Raw genomic sequence first — 18269 nt, 5'->3', positions numbered from 1 at the left:
AGATGGAGTAGGCAGCCTCCCCCAGCGTGGTCCGCGTGGGGTCAAGTTGTTCCCTCAGACCAAACAGCAGGGCTTGCCAAAATGCAGGGACGACACAGCATTCTCCCAACTCTTTCCTGAGCACAGCTCTGGAGAAGCTGCACATGCCAACACATACCTGTTATCTACAAACCCATGTTGCCTGAGCACCCTAAGGATTCCTGGGTGCTTCTCTTGCCCCCTCCCTTTTTAAACATTTAATTGATCAGATATTTCAAATGCAAAACAAAACCAATCCTTTACAAAAACTCTGAAGAAGTACTCTTTCTAGTGACCGCAGGCATGCTGCAGCATCCCAGAAACACCCACCTTAGTACATGAGTCGATCCATTTATTGTGGTGGTGGAACAGGGGACCGTCTGCCCCAGGATGGAAGGCCTTCGGTATCGCTCATCACCACAGCAGAGGATGATAAGGAAGGCACGTCTGAAAGACTTGTTCAGGAAGGCGTAGAGGAAAGGGTTCAACCCTGAATTGATGTAGCCCAGCCACAGGAAAGCCGTCCACAGCTTTCCCGGCACTGTGTAGTTTATGAAAGGGTCCACTATGTTTGTGACAAAGAAGGGGGCCCAGCACAGGCAGAAGCACCCCATGATGATGCACAGGGTCTTGGCAGCTTTGGTCTCAGTCTTCATGCGGTGGGTGCTGTGCTGGTCCGGGTGGTGCTGCCGGCCGTCGGCGGGGGTCCCCGCGCGCTGCAGCACCTGGATCTGGCGGGCGGGCTCCCTGGCCGTGACATAGATGCGGTAGTAGGCCAGCACCATCAGAATGTAGAAGGCCACCACGGAGCAGGTAATGGCGTATGGCTTGTTGACCATGAATATGCAGTAAGTGGAGTTGGAAGCCTTGTTGAACTGCCTTTGCTGAATCTGGGGCAGCAGGAGGAAGGACAAAGAAGAAGAAAAGAAGTTCAGCGCTTCTCCTCCGATACCAGCAGTCTGTTTGCCAGGGCACCTCACCACCACTTTTCCGATTCTCCCTCCTCCTTCCCCTCTCCCAACCGCAGTACCTGCCTTACCCACTGCTGCCTCCCCTGCCTGTGCTTACACCACGGGCTCTCCAGCGCTGCTGGTCCCCATGTCTGCAGGACCAGGCCATGTTGCAGCTCTGGCATCCTAGAGCATACCTCAACCTGGCCAGTGAAAATCAGCTCAACTGCCCAGCTCGGGCACAGCAAAGGGGAATAACTTCACTTCGTGCTGTGCTCACTGCTCTGTTCATCAGGGCATGGTTTTACACCAAGGACGCACAAGTTTCACCCAGCCGAGTCCCACAGGGGTATTAGAGAAGGACCAGACAGACAGGGAAGGGACCAGGCTGCAGCAACTGGGGGCAGCTCCAGGCTGGGGGTGACACTGAGCTTCCTGAGCACAGGGGCTGTGGGCAGCAGCCCAGGCAGAACTCTGCGGGTTGAGTCTGTAGGCTGAGATCTGGTCAATGACTTGTGATGGAAACTGAGATAGCAGATGGAGGAAGGGGGTCTTGCATGTGAATTTGGGGAGCAGAGGGCATAACTGGGGTGGACAGAATTTCTCCAGGGCTGTTCTTGCCACAAAACACTGTCACTGCAGGTTCATCAGGCCCATAATTTCTGGTGTTTATTCCCACAGAAGAATAACTCCATCTTCTGTTTAAAACAATAACATCAAAATTATTTAACTGGGCATGTAAAGAATTTCACCTCTACAGTAAACTATGAAGTACTTTCAGTAGGTGGTGTTTGCACCCTGCACTACCTCTCAGCATGCAGCTACTGAAATCTGCACGGTTTAGAGTCTTTTCTGAAAAGGTGGGGGCAAGAAATCAGTGGAAGAAATCAGATACCTGACATGGTTTGTCAAATAAACAAAATGCACCTCCCTTTTCCACCAGCTGCATGTCCTAAAGGTGCTTGTCTGGAAGCAATTTTGGCTTTATCGCCTTGTCTAGAGGGTTGGCAGCTTGCACCTGTTATTCTCCATGAGCCAGAAAGCATTCAGATCTGCTTGACTGAGACTTGGCATAGACGATGCCACATCTCTTTAAACAAGCTTTTCTAAATAAGGTGTTTTCACAGTTTGCCGTTTTTAAATTCCTGCATCTCCAGATTGGAAGGAAAGCAGATCTGCAGCTCTTCACTCCTTGCCCTGTAGACGGGATCATGCAAGTGAAGCCAGACTGTGGTGGGTTTTTTTAAACGATTTGCACAGGGCAACTTTCCCTTCTCACCCCCTTCAAGGCTCACACCAGGACAGGGGATGCTGATGGGACTGATCCAAAGCACCATCCCTTCTGGGGAAGTCTGGGTTTCCTGGCTCTCCAAACATGGCTAGCACGGCAAGGAGGGACCCTCGGGCTCGGCCGGCGGTGGCCAGCACTCCCCGAGAGCTGCAGAGGCCAAGGGGAAGTGAGGACTACCGAGGTGCCCGTCGGGAGCCAGCTGGGACTTGACGTGTGTCCAAAGGCTAACTCACTGAACTGATTAGCAGACGTGGGTGGCTCTCCCAGAGCCACCACTCTCTTTGTGACAGTCCTTTCAAACCCCCTGACAGACATCCGCCAGCAACTCAGCGGTGCCTCTGCATCGAGAATAAGAGGTTCAGCATCTCTTGACGCCGTCTCTCTGCGTACTGCTTTTTAAAGAACATACTGCACTGAATACATCTGATTCCAGGTTGGTGTACCTCCTTAGCTACTCACCAGATCAATGATGCCAATGCTATTCCAGCCTTGCATGATAGGGAGGAAAGAAATAAAGGTCGGGATTACCCAGCACCCTCCAAGCATTACAGCGATGCGCAACGGAGTCATCTTGTTCCTGTAAACCAGAGGCTGGCAGCAGATAGCATAGTACCTGCAAGGAGAAAAGTGAGAGCACAACCATCATCAAAGGTTCTTCATGCCGGCCTTCAAAAAAAAAAACCAAAAAACAAACTGCAAAGCATTTTCTCCAGCTTGTTTCTCATGCCCTTCAAAACAGAGAAAAAAACGAGTCTAAATCCTATTTCCACTGTCTCTCAGACGAGGAGCTACGGATATTTTCACAACATGAGTAAATAACGTTTCACAGTGCCTTGAAGGGAAAAGACAATATTTTCTGTTTTCCAGTTAGGGAAAATGAGGCACAGATTAATGCTGTGGTTTGTCTGAGGTCACAGAGCAAGGGAGTGACTTCGTTCAGCCCTCCTCTCCCTCTGCACTTAGTCACAAAGCTGTCTGCACCCTCCTTACCACCATGAGTGAGTCCACCTTCCTGCCATTTAGCCATAATTGAGTAAACGTTGGGGTTTTCCTAGCTGCAATGGACATTTATTTTGACAAGACTGCAAAAGCTGTTACTGCAAATTAACAGAGTGTTTCAAAGCTGTGAAAATGTCAGTAAAATAAAGTGTGTTTTTCTGTAACCAAGCTCCTTTTCTACCTCCCAGGAATCAGTCTCTTGTCTGTCTGGGCTTTAGCCTTCTGCCACAACGACAGGGAGAATGTCGGCACAGGGTTTCTAGTCTTTTCACCATCAAGGGGACGTGCCTGGCACTGTCCTGTCTCCTCCTGATGCATCCAACATATCCCTAGTACAACAGGCCCCTGCTCTGAAAATAACAACTACCTATGAACTCAAAATGTCTTCTCAAAGAGGTACGAAACCATCTGTTCTGTCTGGTCCCTGTGCTACCCACCTGCTAGCAGATTTCTACATCAGGAAGGTGTATCAAACCTAAAACAGGAAATCTCATTGCTCTAAAATTAATACATGCCATGAGCATAGCAGATCAGCAACCGTATCACCCTACTGCAGATTTTTGGTGGTCCTGAGCTGACAGCCTGTCTCAGGTTCTCAATGACATATTTTTGATCTTCTGATTTCGGGATTTCAGCCCACATCATAGAAACAGGCCAGTCCTGATATCCTTACCACCGTGACAGGGAACCGGGGGCAGAGACTCAAAAGGTGCCCATAAATGCTCAGGTCTTCTAAACAACTAAATACATCATTCAGCTGTGTGCCTGATAAATGTTATTTTCTTAGTGAATGAATAATGATCCTCTGGTAGGTGTGTTTTCCAGATGTGTTAAGCAGAGAAACGATGCAAATGGTGCCCCACAGGCTATGAGCACTGCACTGAAGAGTGAAGTTTCAATCACTGTTCACAAAGGCAACGAATGATCTCGTGTCAGAGGTGTTTTTGAGTCAAGCCTCAACAGCCAGGTATAATGTGTACGTGTAGAGAGCCTCACTGCTGAATGCCCATAAAAATCAATTTTAGGAGGTGACTACAAACATGAATTAGAGACATTAAATTAGCAAACACACACTAAATCTGTACCACTAACCTGAGGAGTAACCTGTGAGAATTTCCAAGTGCCAGCAGCACATTAAAATAATACATATGCAAATACATACATACACACAATTTATGTGCAGATATGAGAGAGATGTCCCTGAGGTGCACAATTTCTTTCATCTAGATGTGAGTGGGAATCTAAAGTTTTGTGCTAAACAGGCAAAAAAATCCATGCATTTCAAAAAATTTTTAAGACTTTTTTTAAAAAGCCATGTGGAGTCAACTGAATCGCTTCATTTTGATAAAATAAGATTATATATTCCACACAAAAGGTTGAAATAATATTAAAGTGTCAAAAGAAAACATTTTTTAAAAGTCTCTTTGAAACAAGATTCAAAATGTCACAGGGGAAAAATGTTGAAACAAGCATTCAACTATCTCAATTTCATCATTTCTACATTCTCTTCTGGTTTCCATGTGCATGAAAATCAGCCTATTGCTCTGAAAAGTTTCACTTTTAAAGAAATGGTATCTTTCATAGTAACTGTTTTTTTAGAGCTTTGGGTGGAATGTTCCTCTCATGGAGCTAATGCTAACAGCCATGGCAGGATCTGACTCTTGTCCCTACTAGCAAAGCCCTTACATCCCTCCCAGGAGGGAGAAGGGGAAGCTGAACAATTTACAGGAACAGGATTTACTTAGTTTTGGCGCCTGCCTTCACTGGATCACGAGTTGAACAAGCGAGGGTAGTCAGCCTTGAAGACATGCAAAACTCAGCCAGGTAAGACCCTGAGTGACCTAATTAAATGTAGGCAGATTTAAGTTTGAATTTGACCCTCTCAAAGGAGGGCTGGATCAGAGACCTGCAGAGGTCCTTTCCAACTTAATTTTTTCTGAGTCTATCAGACAATGAGGGCCATCACGGTCAGATTTCAATATCCTAATGATTTCAGAGGATAGAATAAATATTCCTTTGTTCTTAGGATAACTACCCTCCTCGTGACAGCTACATGTGTTTGTGTAACCTTGTCTTGTGTTGCTAGAGTTTGCTGCGTTTGGGTTTCCCCCTGCTCTCCAGATTTCCTTCCCCCAGGAAATAAACTGACCTTTGAATTCAAACAGGTATTTTCAGTAATGTTTTTTGGCTGCTTATTAGGACAGATGGTGCTTCTGTTGGCATTACAAGGAACTGCTCTTCTGACTCTAAACACAAGGGAGATATATCAGGCATATTTAATTGTTTACTCCTGGAAAGTGCTACCCAGTGCTGGACAGCAAAGGATTCATGTGACATGCCTGATGGCAAGTTACTGCAAGTCACCAGAGACTATATGTATTTGCAGAAAGGGCAAAAGAAGAAACTCGATAAATAAATTGGAAAGAACAGCCAAGGCACCAGCTACCATTTCACAGGCTGAATAAGCAAACAGAAAAGGAAAAACACAATACATTGCTAATTAACTACTGCAGGAAAACAATTCTCCCAAGCAGTTTGAGTTACTACATTTCTGTACTTCTATCTCTGCTGCAGCTGACAGCATTACACTGACTTTTTACACGCTATTAAAGGCCATTAGAGTCAAAATTATGCCTGTAAAAATGACATCTTAAGCTCTCATATTTCTTCTCTCCCAGTGATTCAGCAGCAATTTTCCTCCACTTACGTGTCAAAAGATTATATATATATATATATATTGCTAACTGCTGCTACCGTGACTTCCCTTGTGTTCAGAAAGTCGAGCTGGGTTTCTCCTGCCTTGCACCATTATCGTTAACAAGGTTCGGCAATCAGAGTGTGGGTGACAATTTTGCTGATGGCGAGGGAGGCAGAGAAGCACACCATCCACTTTCCCATAGCTCAGCAGGATTTCCATTCAGTGGCCCAGAGAGTCAGATAATAGAAATCTGCGTATGTTAACGGAAGTCATTGAAGTCACACCAATTTATGTGGTAGCTGGTGATTTGATGTATGTGATGCTTTGGGCATTTAGGCAGGTATTTATTCACTGAGAGAAAAGTAATTATATCTCTAAGATTATCAATAGTTTTAGTCAAAAGCTGAAATAAAGACATTTTCTTACGCTACATTTCTGCTTCCTTTCAAGCTAGAGCTGTTTTCCTGTGCTCATAAAGAATATCTATTATGTACTGGTATGAGCGTGTGATGGATGAATATAAAATGTAATACATATACATGATTAATAGGATGCCCAAGTTTAATTAAATATTAATTCTTACTATTATCAACCAAGACCCTTTTTTTGTGCAGTTCCCTGAAAATGTTAACTTCCCTGTTACCTACAGCAGAGCAGATGATGTGAAACACATCCTCTCCTCCGCCTCTGTTATGACATTCTTCTCTGAAGGGGAAATACAAGAATCCCTTCCTGGAGCTGTAGATCTTCCAAGTAGCTCCATAAAGCAAAGGTTATTATACTACTTTTCCTTGCCCACATCAGACATTTGCCACATGAATGAATCAAGCACTACCTTTTTATAGATGACTCAAAACAACAATTCCATAGTTCTTAAAGCCTTACTACGGCTCTTATGGCCACTGCAGATATGTCCAGCTACCAAGGATTTGTGACCTGCCCAGTGTCACTTCATGGCTCTGCGAAGCAGCGCAGTGGCCAGACTCTGTCTCAAGGAAGATGTATGTGACTCTCCCTGGTATTCCAGTGATGTGGATTTAGGAGGGACCAATTAGTACCAAGTGAATCAATTCCCAAAAGTGAACCTCCTGTGTTATGAACACCCTCCCAGCATCTTTGAGGCAATGCAGGTGCACCTCAGTTACGTTCACAAAAGCTATAAAAAAAGCACTCAAGGGTCAGTCATCCAGTGCCCCAGTCTGTGGGGCAATTTCCTCCATATTCCTACATGCATCACTGGCAGGAGCTCCCACAGTCACAGAGGAACCTCATATATCCAGGGTCCACGAGCTGGGAGATCAGAATGTTTTATCCTTTTACAACAGGATTTGCACTCTGCCCGCCAGCAAGCTCCTCTTTACAGTCAGTGCTACACGTAAAACCAGAATGCAGATATAAACGCCCGATGAACTGTACAGCAGTAACACATTTGTACTTAACAGCCTTCAGCACTTTGGGTAAAGAAGGCATAATATCACATTCCTCAGCAGCAGGATCATGGACAGCTTGCCTAACGTTAAACTTGTGTGTGTATGAAGACAGGAGATGGCAGATAAGAGGGAAGCTGTGAAGACAAAGAGAAAATAGACAGAAAATGAACCTCAGTTATATTCTTGCCTTGTACAACTAAAAGCTGAATCTGCCGTGTTGGTCCAAGGCTTTCAGGGAAATGTGTCCTAAATCCTGGGTGTTGATGCCCTTTTGCCCGAATGAACAATCCTACGTGCACATGCTCACATGTATGCACACTCCTTGCATACATACATTCCCAGCCTTTCCTCCAGGAAAAAACCAAGAAATTCTTGGAAAGCACAACAACTTTGAAGTGAAGACACCTGTAGTTATTACAAGATTATAGCTCCTAGGTTCTTCTACACAAGAAAGGAAAGACTGAGACTGAGAAACAGCAGTGTGTTTCAACACACTGGTGACCTGGATCTGACAGCAGCACAATTTAGCCGTGGTCCACGGCAAGGATGGCTATTTGCAGTAGTGACTACCTGCATACTGATCAAGCACCAACGATGAGACTCCAGCTGTGACCGGACCCTCTGGTCAAGACTGAAATCAGAGGTCCGAGAATCCAGGTAACCAGCTGGGCCAGTAACATTAATGCACCCCAGTTTCTGTGGTTAAAGAGAAGGAAGCAGTGGTACACAGCAGCCAGCACATCTGGCCAACCAACAGCCAGAGCGGCTCCTCAAGACCGTGGTCGTGAAACAGCTGCCCGGGGCACACGTCCAGAGCACAGTCCTGGAGGCCTCAGTTCCCACCTCAGGATCAGGGATGCCCTAACCACATGTGATGCTGTTTCCGTGCCTTATGGGCATTACAGAAATATAATTACTTAGCTGCATTAGATAATTCCTTGCCCTTAGAGAAAAATTAAAGTATCTTCTTGGCTTGCAATACAATTTAATTTGAGCTATGGGTATGTAGTCACTACCCTGAAAGAAGCTCCTTAGTTATCAGACAGACAAATACACACCCACCTTTACTAAACAGACTGGTTCTGTGGGTGGCCCACATTTAGAACCATTTGGTGTCATATGCATGTATAAAACTATATACATACCATATGTTTTATCATCACTGGGGCCAAAACGAGCCAAGGAAAATTTACTCAGTGCTCATACTGAATAATTTTTTTTTATCCCCCTTAAATAATCTAGGAAAAGGAACACAGGAGGGTGGGAAAACTGTGGATGCTCTTAGCTCTCACTCAAAGTTAGGGTGCAACAACCATGCCCATACAGGCTCTTTTGAACCATGTCTTCCACACCAAAGTGGGAATGATTAATTCGTGAGTTCCTAAGGAAAGAGAGGCCAAACAAACGCAACAAGAGCCAGCCAGACTCCACTACAGCCTTCCTCAGGAGACTCTGCTCTTAACCCACTACCCGGGAGGAGGCTGAGCCCAGCAGAGGGGCTCCTGGGGGCTGCCTCCCCTGGCAGCCAGCTTGGACACCAAAGACACTGAACTGCAGCGACAGAAAACTCTTGCAGGCGACCCTTTATTTCAGGGAGAGACGTTGGTTCTCCTCGCAAGACACAAGTAACGTATAAGGATTTGCCTAGTTTAGAAAATCTCCTTCTTTATCTTTTTGGAGCTCTAACCTGGCGTGCTCCACAAAGTCCAAATCTGAGCATGGTTTTGCACACTCCTCCTCCCCCTCACTGAGTCTTCAGCTGAACCCTGAGCAAGTGGTGGAGTCGAAGGAGCTAGGATCTCGATTTATTTGTGCCTGTGTGAAATTAAAAGAGCGCTACTGGCTTTGCTGGTATTTCAGCAAAACCAGATTCTGGCCTCAGCATAACCAGATTTCTACGTTTTTTGGAATAGCTCTTTTTCCCTTTTCCTCACTGAGCAAATAAGCTATGGTCTCTGACTATGCCAAATAAAACAAAGTTATGCATCGCTGGTCCAGAAAAAAAAAAATGCCCTAAAATGATTATATCTCACAAAATTAAATTCTTATTAGAAAAACAAGGGCCTGCTGGTGTTGAGATAATTATACTCAGAAAAATGCTAAAGAGAACAGTTAATTGGAACTGGATAAATTTAGCTAGTAATACAAACAAACGTATGTTGCCAAATGGAGATAGAGGACTCCTTCATAGTCCCCGTGTGGGTCGGTGTGCGTGGAGGGTTACTGGCAGCAACAGTGGCAAAATAAATTACCATATTTCCAGAGGGTTTGTAAAGATTAATAAAGGACAGTGCATCCCTCAGGCTGTGCCATGACCATCTGCTCCGTTATTTTCCTTAATGCTCTCGGACCTGAATTCTGCAAATCCCGCGTCAGTTTTCTTGCCGAGGTGAGCAGCGACAGGGATAACTCCTCAGTTGTGTGTCGCGACTCGCAGCCCATGGAGGGTCTCCATTTGCCCATGATCAGCCCCAATCTGTCCTGGCGCTCTGTTCCTCCCGCTCAGCACCCGTGAGCTGTACATGATCAGATGCCTTTCCAGCTGAATAGGGCACGGGGGATTTACGGCCTGGTTCAAAAATATAGCTGGGAATTTGTGTCATATAATCAGATCACTGAGTGCCTAATCATTACTTACTGATAGCTATTTAAAACATAATAAGTGTCCCCACTAATAACCTGCCCCCACCCCTGGCCAGCCAGCAGATGTTTCACAGAACACAGCTGGGCACAGTTGCTTTCTCCTCGTCCTTCAGAAAGACACCAGGCCGCCAACCTCAAGCCCCAAAGTGACCCAAGCATCCTTTGGCAAGCCCATCAATCCCCCCGCACCTTGGCGGCATCCTCTGTAAAACCGTGCAGACAACGTGAGCGCGGAGAGCGATGGGATGCAGCGTCCGGAAACAGGGGGCAGCGGGCAGGATGGGCACAGCTGGCAACCACCCTCCCCTGGCCACTCCTGCACCCCTCCACGTGCTCCCACACCTCCAACTCCCTCCCACCCCTCGCAGGGAGAGGTCTGCTTACGCAGATGGACTGCCACTGCAGAGCACCGGGGTTCGGGAATCTCCAAAGCATCATCGCTCTCAAGGGAATGTGCTATTTTCATGTCTGAACAGTACATTAATGTTAATTAATGTTTGTAAATGGTGCAACGAGCATCTGTCACTCTGGTGCTCCAACACTCTTTGGATACATCTGCTTTGCTTTAGCCTTTATTTAGCAGTGATTATGTGGTATGTTTGAATTCCAAAGAGCAGTGTTGCATATACAAGCACACAGTTAGGTCTGTTTTGTTGTGTGTTACGTAGCAAATCTGCAAATGTTTTGAACATGCCAGGCAAACAGTGTACCTAGAGCCCAGCAGAGATGTGGACTTGAGGGAAAGCTTCATGGGCTGGGATGCAGCCAGGAGAGCTGGCGGAAGGAGAGGGAGAGGGCAGGATGCATTGGCTGCAAGAAAAGCAGGGGTACCAGATGTGCACCTAAGCCCAAGAATACAGACATCTAGGACCTGTTTGTTTTTCTGCTGTCTTTTTTTCCCCCCCCCCAAGACTTTGAGAAGTAATTGTATTGCAAATTGTACTGAAAATACTGGAGAAGAAAATTGCCTTTCCTGACAGGTTAACTGTATTTGGAGACTCTATCATAGCTACTTGGTCTATTTATATGCAGTGCAATTATTTCATTGCACAGACACAAAGAATGGATAAATATGCATAAACCATGCAATAAATAAGTAATTTCTAAATCTTTCTTTTGTATTAGATTACCAAAGAGATTATGAAAAAGCATAACCCAGTGACAGAAAAAATTGGATTCAGTGAGCCCTGAGGTACGTCTGATACCTTGGAAAAATACTTGTTCAGATGTCTCTAAGTCTTTGCAGTACTTTGCTCCCGGTGTCTGACTGGTAAGAACAGTTTATGCTGTGGTGACTTCCACAGATTTTCTCAAATGCCTTTGAGAATTAAAGTCTGAGGGCTGATTTTTTTTTTCCTTTCAGAAGCAGTAATGGAAATAGATAGAAGATATTATCAGATAAAAGTCTTTTCAAGCAACACTTTCAGAAAATGTTGATCAGAATTTCCAAACTGAGTCCTGAGGATTAGATTAAACATCCAGTTTTCTTAAAAAAAAACCCTGCATAGTTGTATGCCCCAAAATAAAGCAGGGAATATATGAATCACAGAAAAAACACCAGCTAGAAGGAGCATACTCCTATAAAGTCTGAATGGACAGAAGGGCAACAGCTAGCAAAGATTAAATAAAACACTGTGAAGGAAGCAGTGGTCCTCCAAACCCAGCTGCCAAGGACGGGTGAAGCCGTGGTGATGGAGAACAGCTCAATGATGGGCTGCGTCATCCTTACCCATACAGAAACCCCGGCATTCACCTACCTACTCTGATCTTCTCAGGGCCATCCACTACTATCTCCTCATCTATGCTCTCCTTGTAACACTGTTTGGGAGTCAGTTCTCACTGTGGAAGAAAACCACCCCAAAACAATGAAAACTTGTCAGAGAAATTTAAATTTCTGCCAGCAACCTGATGTTTGCACGGGACAAGGGAGAGATAGATACACTTTGAAAGCCTGTAGTCAAGTCCCAAAAGGAAAATTCAGCGCAGCAGTTGGAAATAAGGAGAATTTGCTAGCCTGTTAAATCCTTGCTGTGATCAGCACGTGCAGGGTACATCGCTCATTTGGTTTAGAGAATGGTTACTCTGTCAAGTCATTCATCGCTATTAGACTGCAAAGTCAGGTACCCACATTTTAACTAATGTGCACCAGGAACAGCACAACTTTTTGAGATCAGAATACAAAAGGAATCAGACTTCAAAAACTGGCAAGTGCTCAAGAAACAGGTAGAATTTAGAAAATTTTTGTACTCGTATCTATTCAAATGTGAACAAAGTCTAGATGTTTTCAGTTTTCATCTCTAGCACAGACATGAAATGAGATCAAATTATCTCTTTGCCCTTCTCAGGATGATCACAGACCGAAACACGCCTGGACGTGATGCTCCCAGGACGGTCTCAGCAAAGGGCTGGCACATGACAAAGGAGAAAAAGGCAGATTTAAAAAGTGGGGTTTTGCCGTCTTCTCGTATGGAAAATGGATCTATTATTCTATATCCACCCCTCCACTCAAGCTGTGTCAGAAATCCCTGTTGTCCTGCTTGCTGAGGAGGTCTGGAAGAGCAGCCAAATTCATGGCAGCAAAAGAGAATTAATCCCTGCAAAAAGGACACAGGAGTGAGGCGAGACTGTCACTGGCCTCAGGTGACCTGCAGCAGGACATGGCACAAGTGTAATTATCCCTCTCAGTGCAGCAAGGAAGAGGCCATGGCACATCTTAGGGATGTGGTAAGGGTCAAAATCAAATTGTCTGTGTTCTCTTTGTCTTCTTCCACCCAAATGCCTTCTCCGGGAGATAAAGGGAAATACCTCATATTTAATTTCAACCAGAAAATGGTTTATTAAATAGGCTTATTAGAAAAATTTTTAGGTCCTTGGTCTTAGAGAATTAGACCTGAGAGTGTTGACAGGCAAGGGGTGTCAGGTTTTAGATCTGCAGGCATTAGGGTCTGCTGCATGTGTGGTGGAAAGCAATTGCTTTTATATAAGACTTTTTCTGATTTACCTAATCAGGCTGCCAGACCACGCCAGTGAGCAAGCACTGCAGAAATGTAAAATAACATATGCAGTGGTAATTCAGGGAGAAAGAAAGTCTTTTTAATAGACTTCCCTGGACACGAAAGAGCTCATGAATTAGCACAGAAATTCCTGGTCAGGGTAGGACTGTTTCTGTGCTCAAGGACGATGTCCAGGTGGATGTTAAACAACTTTAGCGATGGCTACAGTACCCTACTGGTGTTCTACTATGTTGTATTTTGAAAGTCACATTAATCAGTCAATCAATCAGAAGAAGAAATACAACTTTAAGAGAGGAAGGTGACTAGGGACTGACCCATCTCCATAATATCTTCATTCACAGCAGTTCAGGAGAGCTAGTTCAGTGTTATGGGAGGCACCTTGGTCTCTCTTGAGCACCGCGGTGAACTCGGCATTTGGTCCTCAGAGAGCCCAGGCACCCATAGTCCTGGGAGTGAATCAGATTCATACTGAGGTTTCTGATCAAACAGAAAGTGATGAAATTCACACAGCTGACTTATGATTCTCCTCTTCACATGAGACAGAGAGATCTTGGGCTTTCTCTTACAGCTGACACCCACTGTCAGCAAACATGGGCATAATTGTGCCTTCTTGTACTGGGAGAAGAAACACATTTTTTGATATGTCTGAGATTGTATTTTGAAAGATTATATTTTGAAATGTCCTGGCTTTTCTTGTGTCAATGGCACAGCTCCAGATGATTATCCATGGAGTCAAAACAGCTTCCAAGATGCATTTCTACAGCAAGACTGAAAGTCTAGGAGAGCTATATAGGCGCTGCAGAAATTAGACGATAGAGAAAAGTGTGTATGGAGGAATCAAGTCCCTTCGCTGAGGAGCAGCCTGTCTTGGGGATGTTGCTGTTAGTGCTCTGCTAATGGTGCTGTGTGATGGGCATTGCTCTAACAAGCACTCAATAAGGCCCTTTTGAGAAGAGAAACGAGAAAAACACAGTACCAGAGAATTACCTAAAATTCAGATCAGCTCTGCAGCTAGTCTGCAGAGGGGTCATTCTTCAGCATGAAAGCACCAAGCAAATGATAAAGGCTGTGATAATTATCCACGTCAGGCTGCACACAGCCACCAGCTTGGACAACCCCTTCTCTTCCCCTTGCCCTGCCTGAGAGCAAAGACCAGCACACGTATGGTAAACACACAAAAGAGAAAGAGCATTTGTGTGTCCTGAAACAATTCCCTGATGTCTGGCAATCAGGTTTGTAAGCTGCCAGCACCTGCCGCTGCGTTGCTGTATCGCAGAGAGTGCAGCTCTGCTCCCTCACCCCCAGCCTTGCAGAGGTTTTCAGCGCTCCCACCACTCATTAGTGAATTCACCCTCGGCTTCTTTCCAAGCAATTTGACTGCTCTTTAGTCTCAGAGAGCCAATACTGGAGGGGTGGCCACTACTGGAGGATTTCTCTCTGCCACTGCATTCATGAGGAAAAATCTATAGGCATTTTCTGAAAGATCTTTTGGGTTTTTTTTGTTGTGACACTTAAGATGATCTCCAACTCTTGGGACCTTCAAATTCAGAGCCATAAACACTTGTTTTGATCAGTTTGATACCAAGATTGGTGATGTGGGGTTTTTTTAACCAGGGTGTGTGTGTGAATTTTTCCTTCCACTTTAAAGAACCTTTTTAATCCTGAGGAAATACGAAGAGTGTTTCCATATAAACAAGAGGTTCAAATACGGACTGAGTAAGCAGAAATCCTTAAAACCAGGACTATTTTATCACAGAAAGCTGGGACACCTAAACAGAGCAATGCTGATACAAGACTCATTCAAATGCAGTGCCCATCACCCTCAGACCCCAGTACTGCACTTTCCCAAAACCTTCTCAGAACACACACGGCACAAGATTAGAGAACTAGTCTTCTCCAAAACACAGCTACAGCTCCTGCTTTCTTTCAAGACAGCCATTCTCCTCTTCTAGCTAGTACTCTAGGGGTTAAAGCACTGGCTTGGGATGGGTGATGGAGTTTGGGTCCCCTTTTCCCTCTGTCCAAATGGAGGGGAATCATTACTGTAGGCGGTGCTGCTCACCCTCTGCTACGGCAGCTCCGCATCTGGCGGAGAGAATTCGAGATTCCCTGGGCAGAGAATAAAAGAGCACAGAAGGAAGAGCAGAGCTGTAGTCCTCCCCAGGTGTTCACACCCTGCTCTGTTTCAGTTAGTACAGAATAATCTAATCCATCTCATTCAGGGTTTTTCTTTTTGGGATTTTTTTATTTTCCATTTCCAGTTCCTTTTACTGAGCTGGGTGTTTGCAAACACTGCCTTACGACTGTTTACAGAAAGAAAATCTTCCTGTACAAAACTGTGATCTCTGTTCTGTATCCTCCTTAACTCTGAGCCACGCATTCTGACAGCCATAGTCCCAAGGCTATCCCAACCCCTTCAGCACCCCCAGACAAGGTTGTCCCAGGAGCATGGGGACCAACGGGGACAGGCGGCAGGACCAAGAGCTCATGACACGGCACAGGCAGAAGAAAAGGGGGAGTTACCCTTCTGTGCACCCCATGCAGGGGCTGCCCAGCCCCTGAGAACATCAGAGATCAGGGGGTGAAGGGGGAAAAACAATATTTTCCCATACCATTTTCTATGTGACCCCCGATGTTTAATGAAGAGCCTCGGAATCTAACCCCAATGTTTTATCTAACAAGGCCACATCCAGAGCGCAGCGCCTAACATCTGCTTTACTGATAATTGGCTCAAAGTGGCAATTTGTCAACGGTTTTAAGATAATGAGCTTCCTATTTGTGTTCCAGCCATCCAAACTTCCAGATAAGGAAACACACTGTAGCTACTGAACGTCAGCTTCTCTCTGGATACAATACTGCATGTGCCTGTGCCTGCCTCTCCCACAAAAACAGGAGTGCTGCCCAGCAGTGGAGAAGTTAATCATGTGTCTTTTGAAGTCTGGCTGGGTACAGACCCTTTGGATGAAAGATGCTATCTAAATATCAATTGTCATGATTTCAAGAATGATTATGGTTATTTTGGCCATATTACTAATATTAAGTAGTAGTATTTTTTAAATTATAAAAATCTCTGCACAGAACTCAAAAGAAAGCTCTAAATATTGCTTATTAGAAGAGCCAGTCAAAATGTTTTCTTCTAAGCACTCACCTTGTGAAAAATTCTCGCTATTCTGTATGGATAGTTCTGACATTTACCCTGAAAAGCTGCAGAAAACAGTATAACAAAATTGTTTGCCATAAATCATTTAGGTTTTTGGTTTCATTTTAATTTTGCAGGAAAAGTTTGATAGAAAAAAAGAAAAAAGTTCTTAGGATTCCCCCACAAAGCCTTTGCACCCTTGTCACCAGCTTTCTTTGCCTCCTTGTTAGCAGTCACTAGTGGAGATGTGCAAATGGATGCCTTAGAAAAACAGCCCACAAAATTTAGGGGGGGTTTGCTCTTTTTGCTCTTTCTCCATATAATCTCATAATATATGTGAATATGTTTAATTTAGTCATTGTGTTTTTCATCTGCCTGTATGGCTGCTAGCAGCAGGAAAAGCAGTTCTGATAGCACTTGAAAGATATGTCAAATGTTCCTCTGATGAGAAAGCAAGCCAGATAATCTAGTTTCAGTCTCTGGGAAGAGGGGGCTCCGCACAACCCATCAAGCCTTGTGCCAGCTGAGCCTTCCCTGCAGCCCCAGGCAGCAAGCAACCCCTGATACCATAACGGAGAGCAACCTCCCGGCTCAAACAACGTCCTGTGCATGAGGCACTTCCACCTGCGACAGCTCCAGGGTTTTCCTTCTAAAACACCTTGAAGGCGTCTTTTCTGCAGTGAAGGAACTGTGCCACATCTGATCAATAATGTGAACGGAGCTGTGCCGCAAAGCGCCGTGAGCCCGGCTGGCTCAACTGATACAGATCCCTTTCAGAGTTTTCCTACACTGATGAGGATTCAGAGAGCATTCTCCAAAATCAGCTACCGGGAGAGATTTATTGCTGTACTGTTCCCAGCAGGTCCACATCTGCCCTTCGGCTACTGCTGACAAGCAACAGCACTGAAGAAGCTCAAAGCGACTGTAATTACGCTCTGCACCCTTCTGTTCGTACCTGTCCAGCGAGATGCAGCACAGGTGCAGGATGGACGCTGTGGTGAGCAGGACATCGAGGGACGTTCGGACCAGGCAGAACATCTCGCCGTAGATCCAGTTGTCCTGAACCAATTCAATGGCTCCGAACGGCATCACCAGCACAGAAACCAGCAGGTCCGCAAAGGCAAGGGACACGATGAAATAGTTGGTCTTGATTTTCCTGCAAGACAGATCACAAAATCAGGGTGAAACAGTTTCAGTGCAGCATCTTCTATGCGTGGACAGAGATTTCAGCTTGTGTTTGGGTCTGATTTGCTCCATCACACTTGTCGTGGTTTAACTGAAACCAGCACAACATTAAAAGGTTTCTCTAACGTACTCCTCACCTCATATGGTCACCCCTAGCTCGCTCCTGGCTTTTACAGCTAACTATCCACTGTGTTCCCTGTATGAACACACCTTTCTGCCCCCACAGAAGAGGCAAATAGATGCTCACAGGCCTCTGCATCTGGCTCGACCTCACAGCTTGCATTGGAGAGTTTGGGGTGGAGGAGGGGGATTTTGTTTTAACTTGTAAATTGAGAAAATCCTTCCAGAAAGTACTAAGAAGAATCTAGACTGAAGCTGTAATTTTAACTTGAAGAGTACTTTTTAAATCATAACAATAAAATAGAATTAAATCCATTAAAAATCCCACGCAGAATATGAATAGAGGCTGCTGAATCTCTCGCTCTGCTCCGAGGCTGGTCTGACAGCTCCCAGGGGTAGCAGCGAGCTGAGACAGGAGTTTTGCCTGTGACCCCCCCCAAAGCACTGGCAGCACTCGCCCAGCTGCAGCAGCAACAGGACCTTCATCCGTGTGACTTTCCGATCGGCTTGTTAGGAAATCTGAGACGGAAAGGGGTAGAGGCCAACCTGCTCCTCCCAGGAATTGCTGCTTAGCTCTGTTTTTCACTGATTTCTCTGGTTTTTCAAACCAAGAGTGTTAAAACTGTAGAGGATGGACACTAAACGGCTCCCACCGTGACGGTGTGAATCTGAGTGGGGACGTCCCGCTGCCATGGTGCCGTGCATGGCCAGAGACCCCTCCATCGCGGCGGGGTGTGCCCTCAGCTGCGGGCACGGGGTTTTTGCGGTGGGGATGCTCCCCT

General features: G+C 45.4%; 1 protein-coding gene across 1 annotated transcript in view; it reads right to left on the bottom strand.

The window, feature by feature from the left end:
* Positions 1-348: 348 nt before the first annotated feature.
* HTR4 (5-hydroxytryptamine (serotonin) receptor 4, G protein-coupled) overlaps positions 349-18269 on the bottom strand; it is a gene marked incomplete at its 3' end in the record, with an annotated part of 23899 nt that continues 5978 nt past the window's right edge. The window contains exons 3-5 of the mRNA XM_010150739.1: positions 17138-17343; positions 2719-2872; positions 349-908 (exon numbers count right to left, since the gene is read on the bottom strand). Coding sequence (XP_010149041.1) covers positions 349-908; positions 2719-2872; positions 17138-17343 — 920 coding nt within the window. The remainder of the gene's footprint in view (positions 909-2718; positions 2873-17137; positions 17344-18269) is intronic.

This window comes from Eurypyga helias, unplaced genomic scaffold, assembly GCF_000690775.1.
Source record: "Eurypyga helias isolate BGI_N326 unplaced genomic scaffold, ASM69077v1 scaffold27974, whole genome shotgun sequence".
In the NCBI taxonomy this organism is placed as follows: Eukaryota; Metazoa; Chordata; class Aves; order Eurypygiformes; family Eurypygidae; genus Eurypyga; species Eurypyga helias.
The sequence above is the reverse complement of the archived record's forward strand: the minus strand, read 5'-3'. Positions and strand labels throughout refer to the sequence as shown.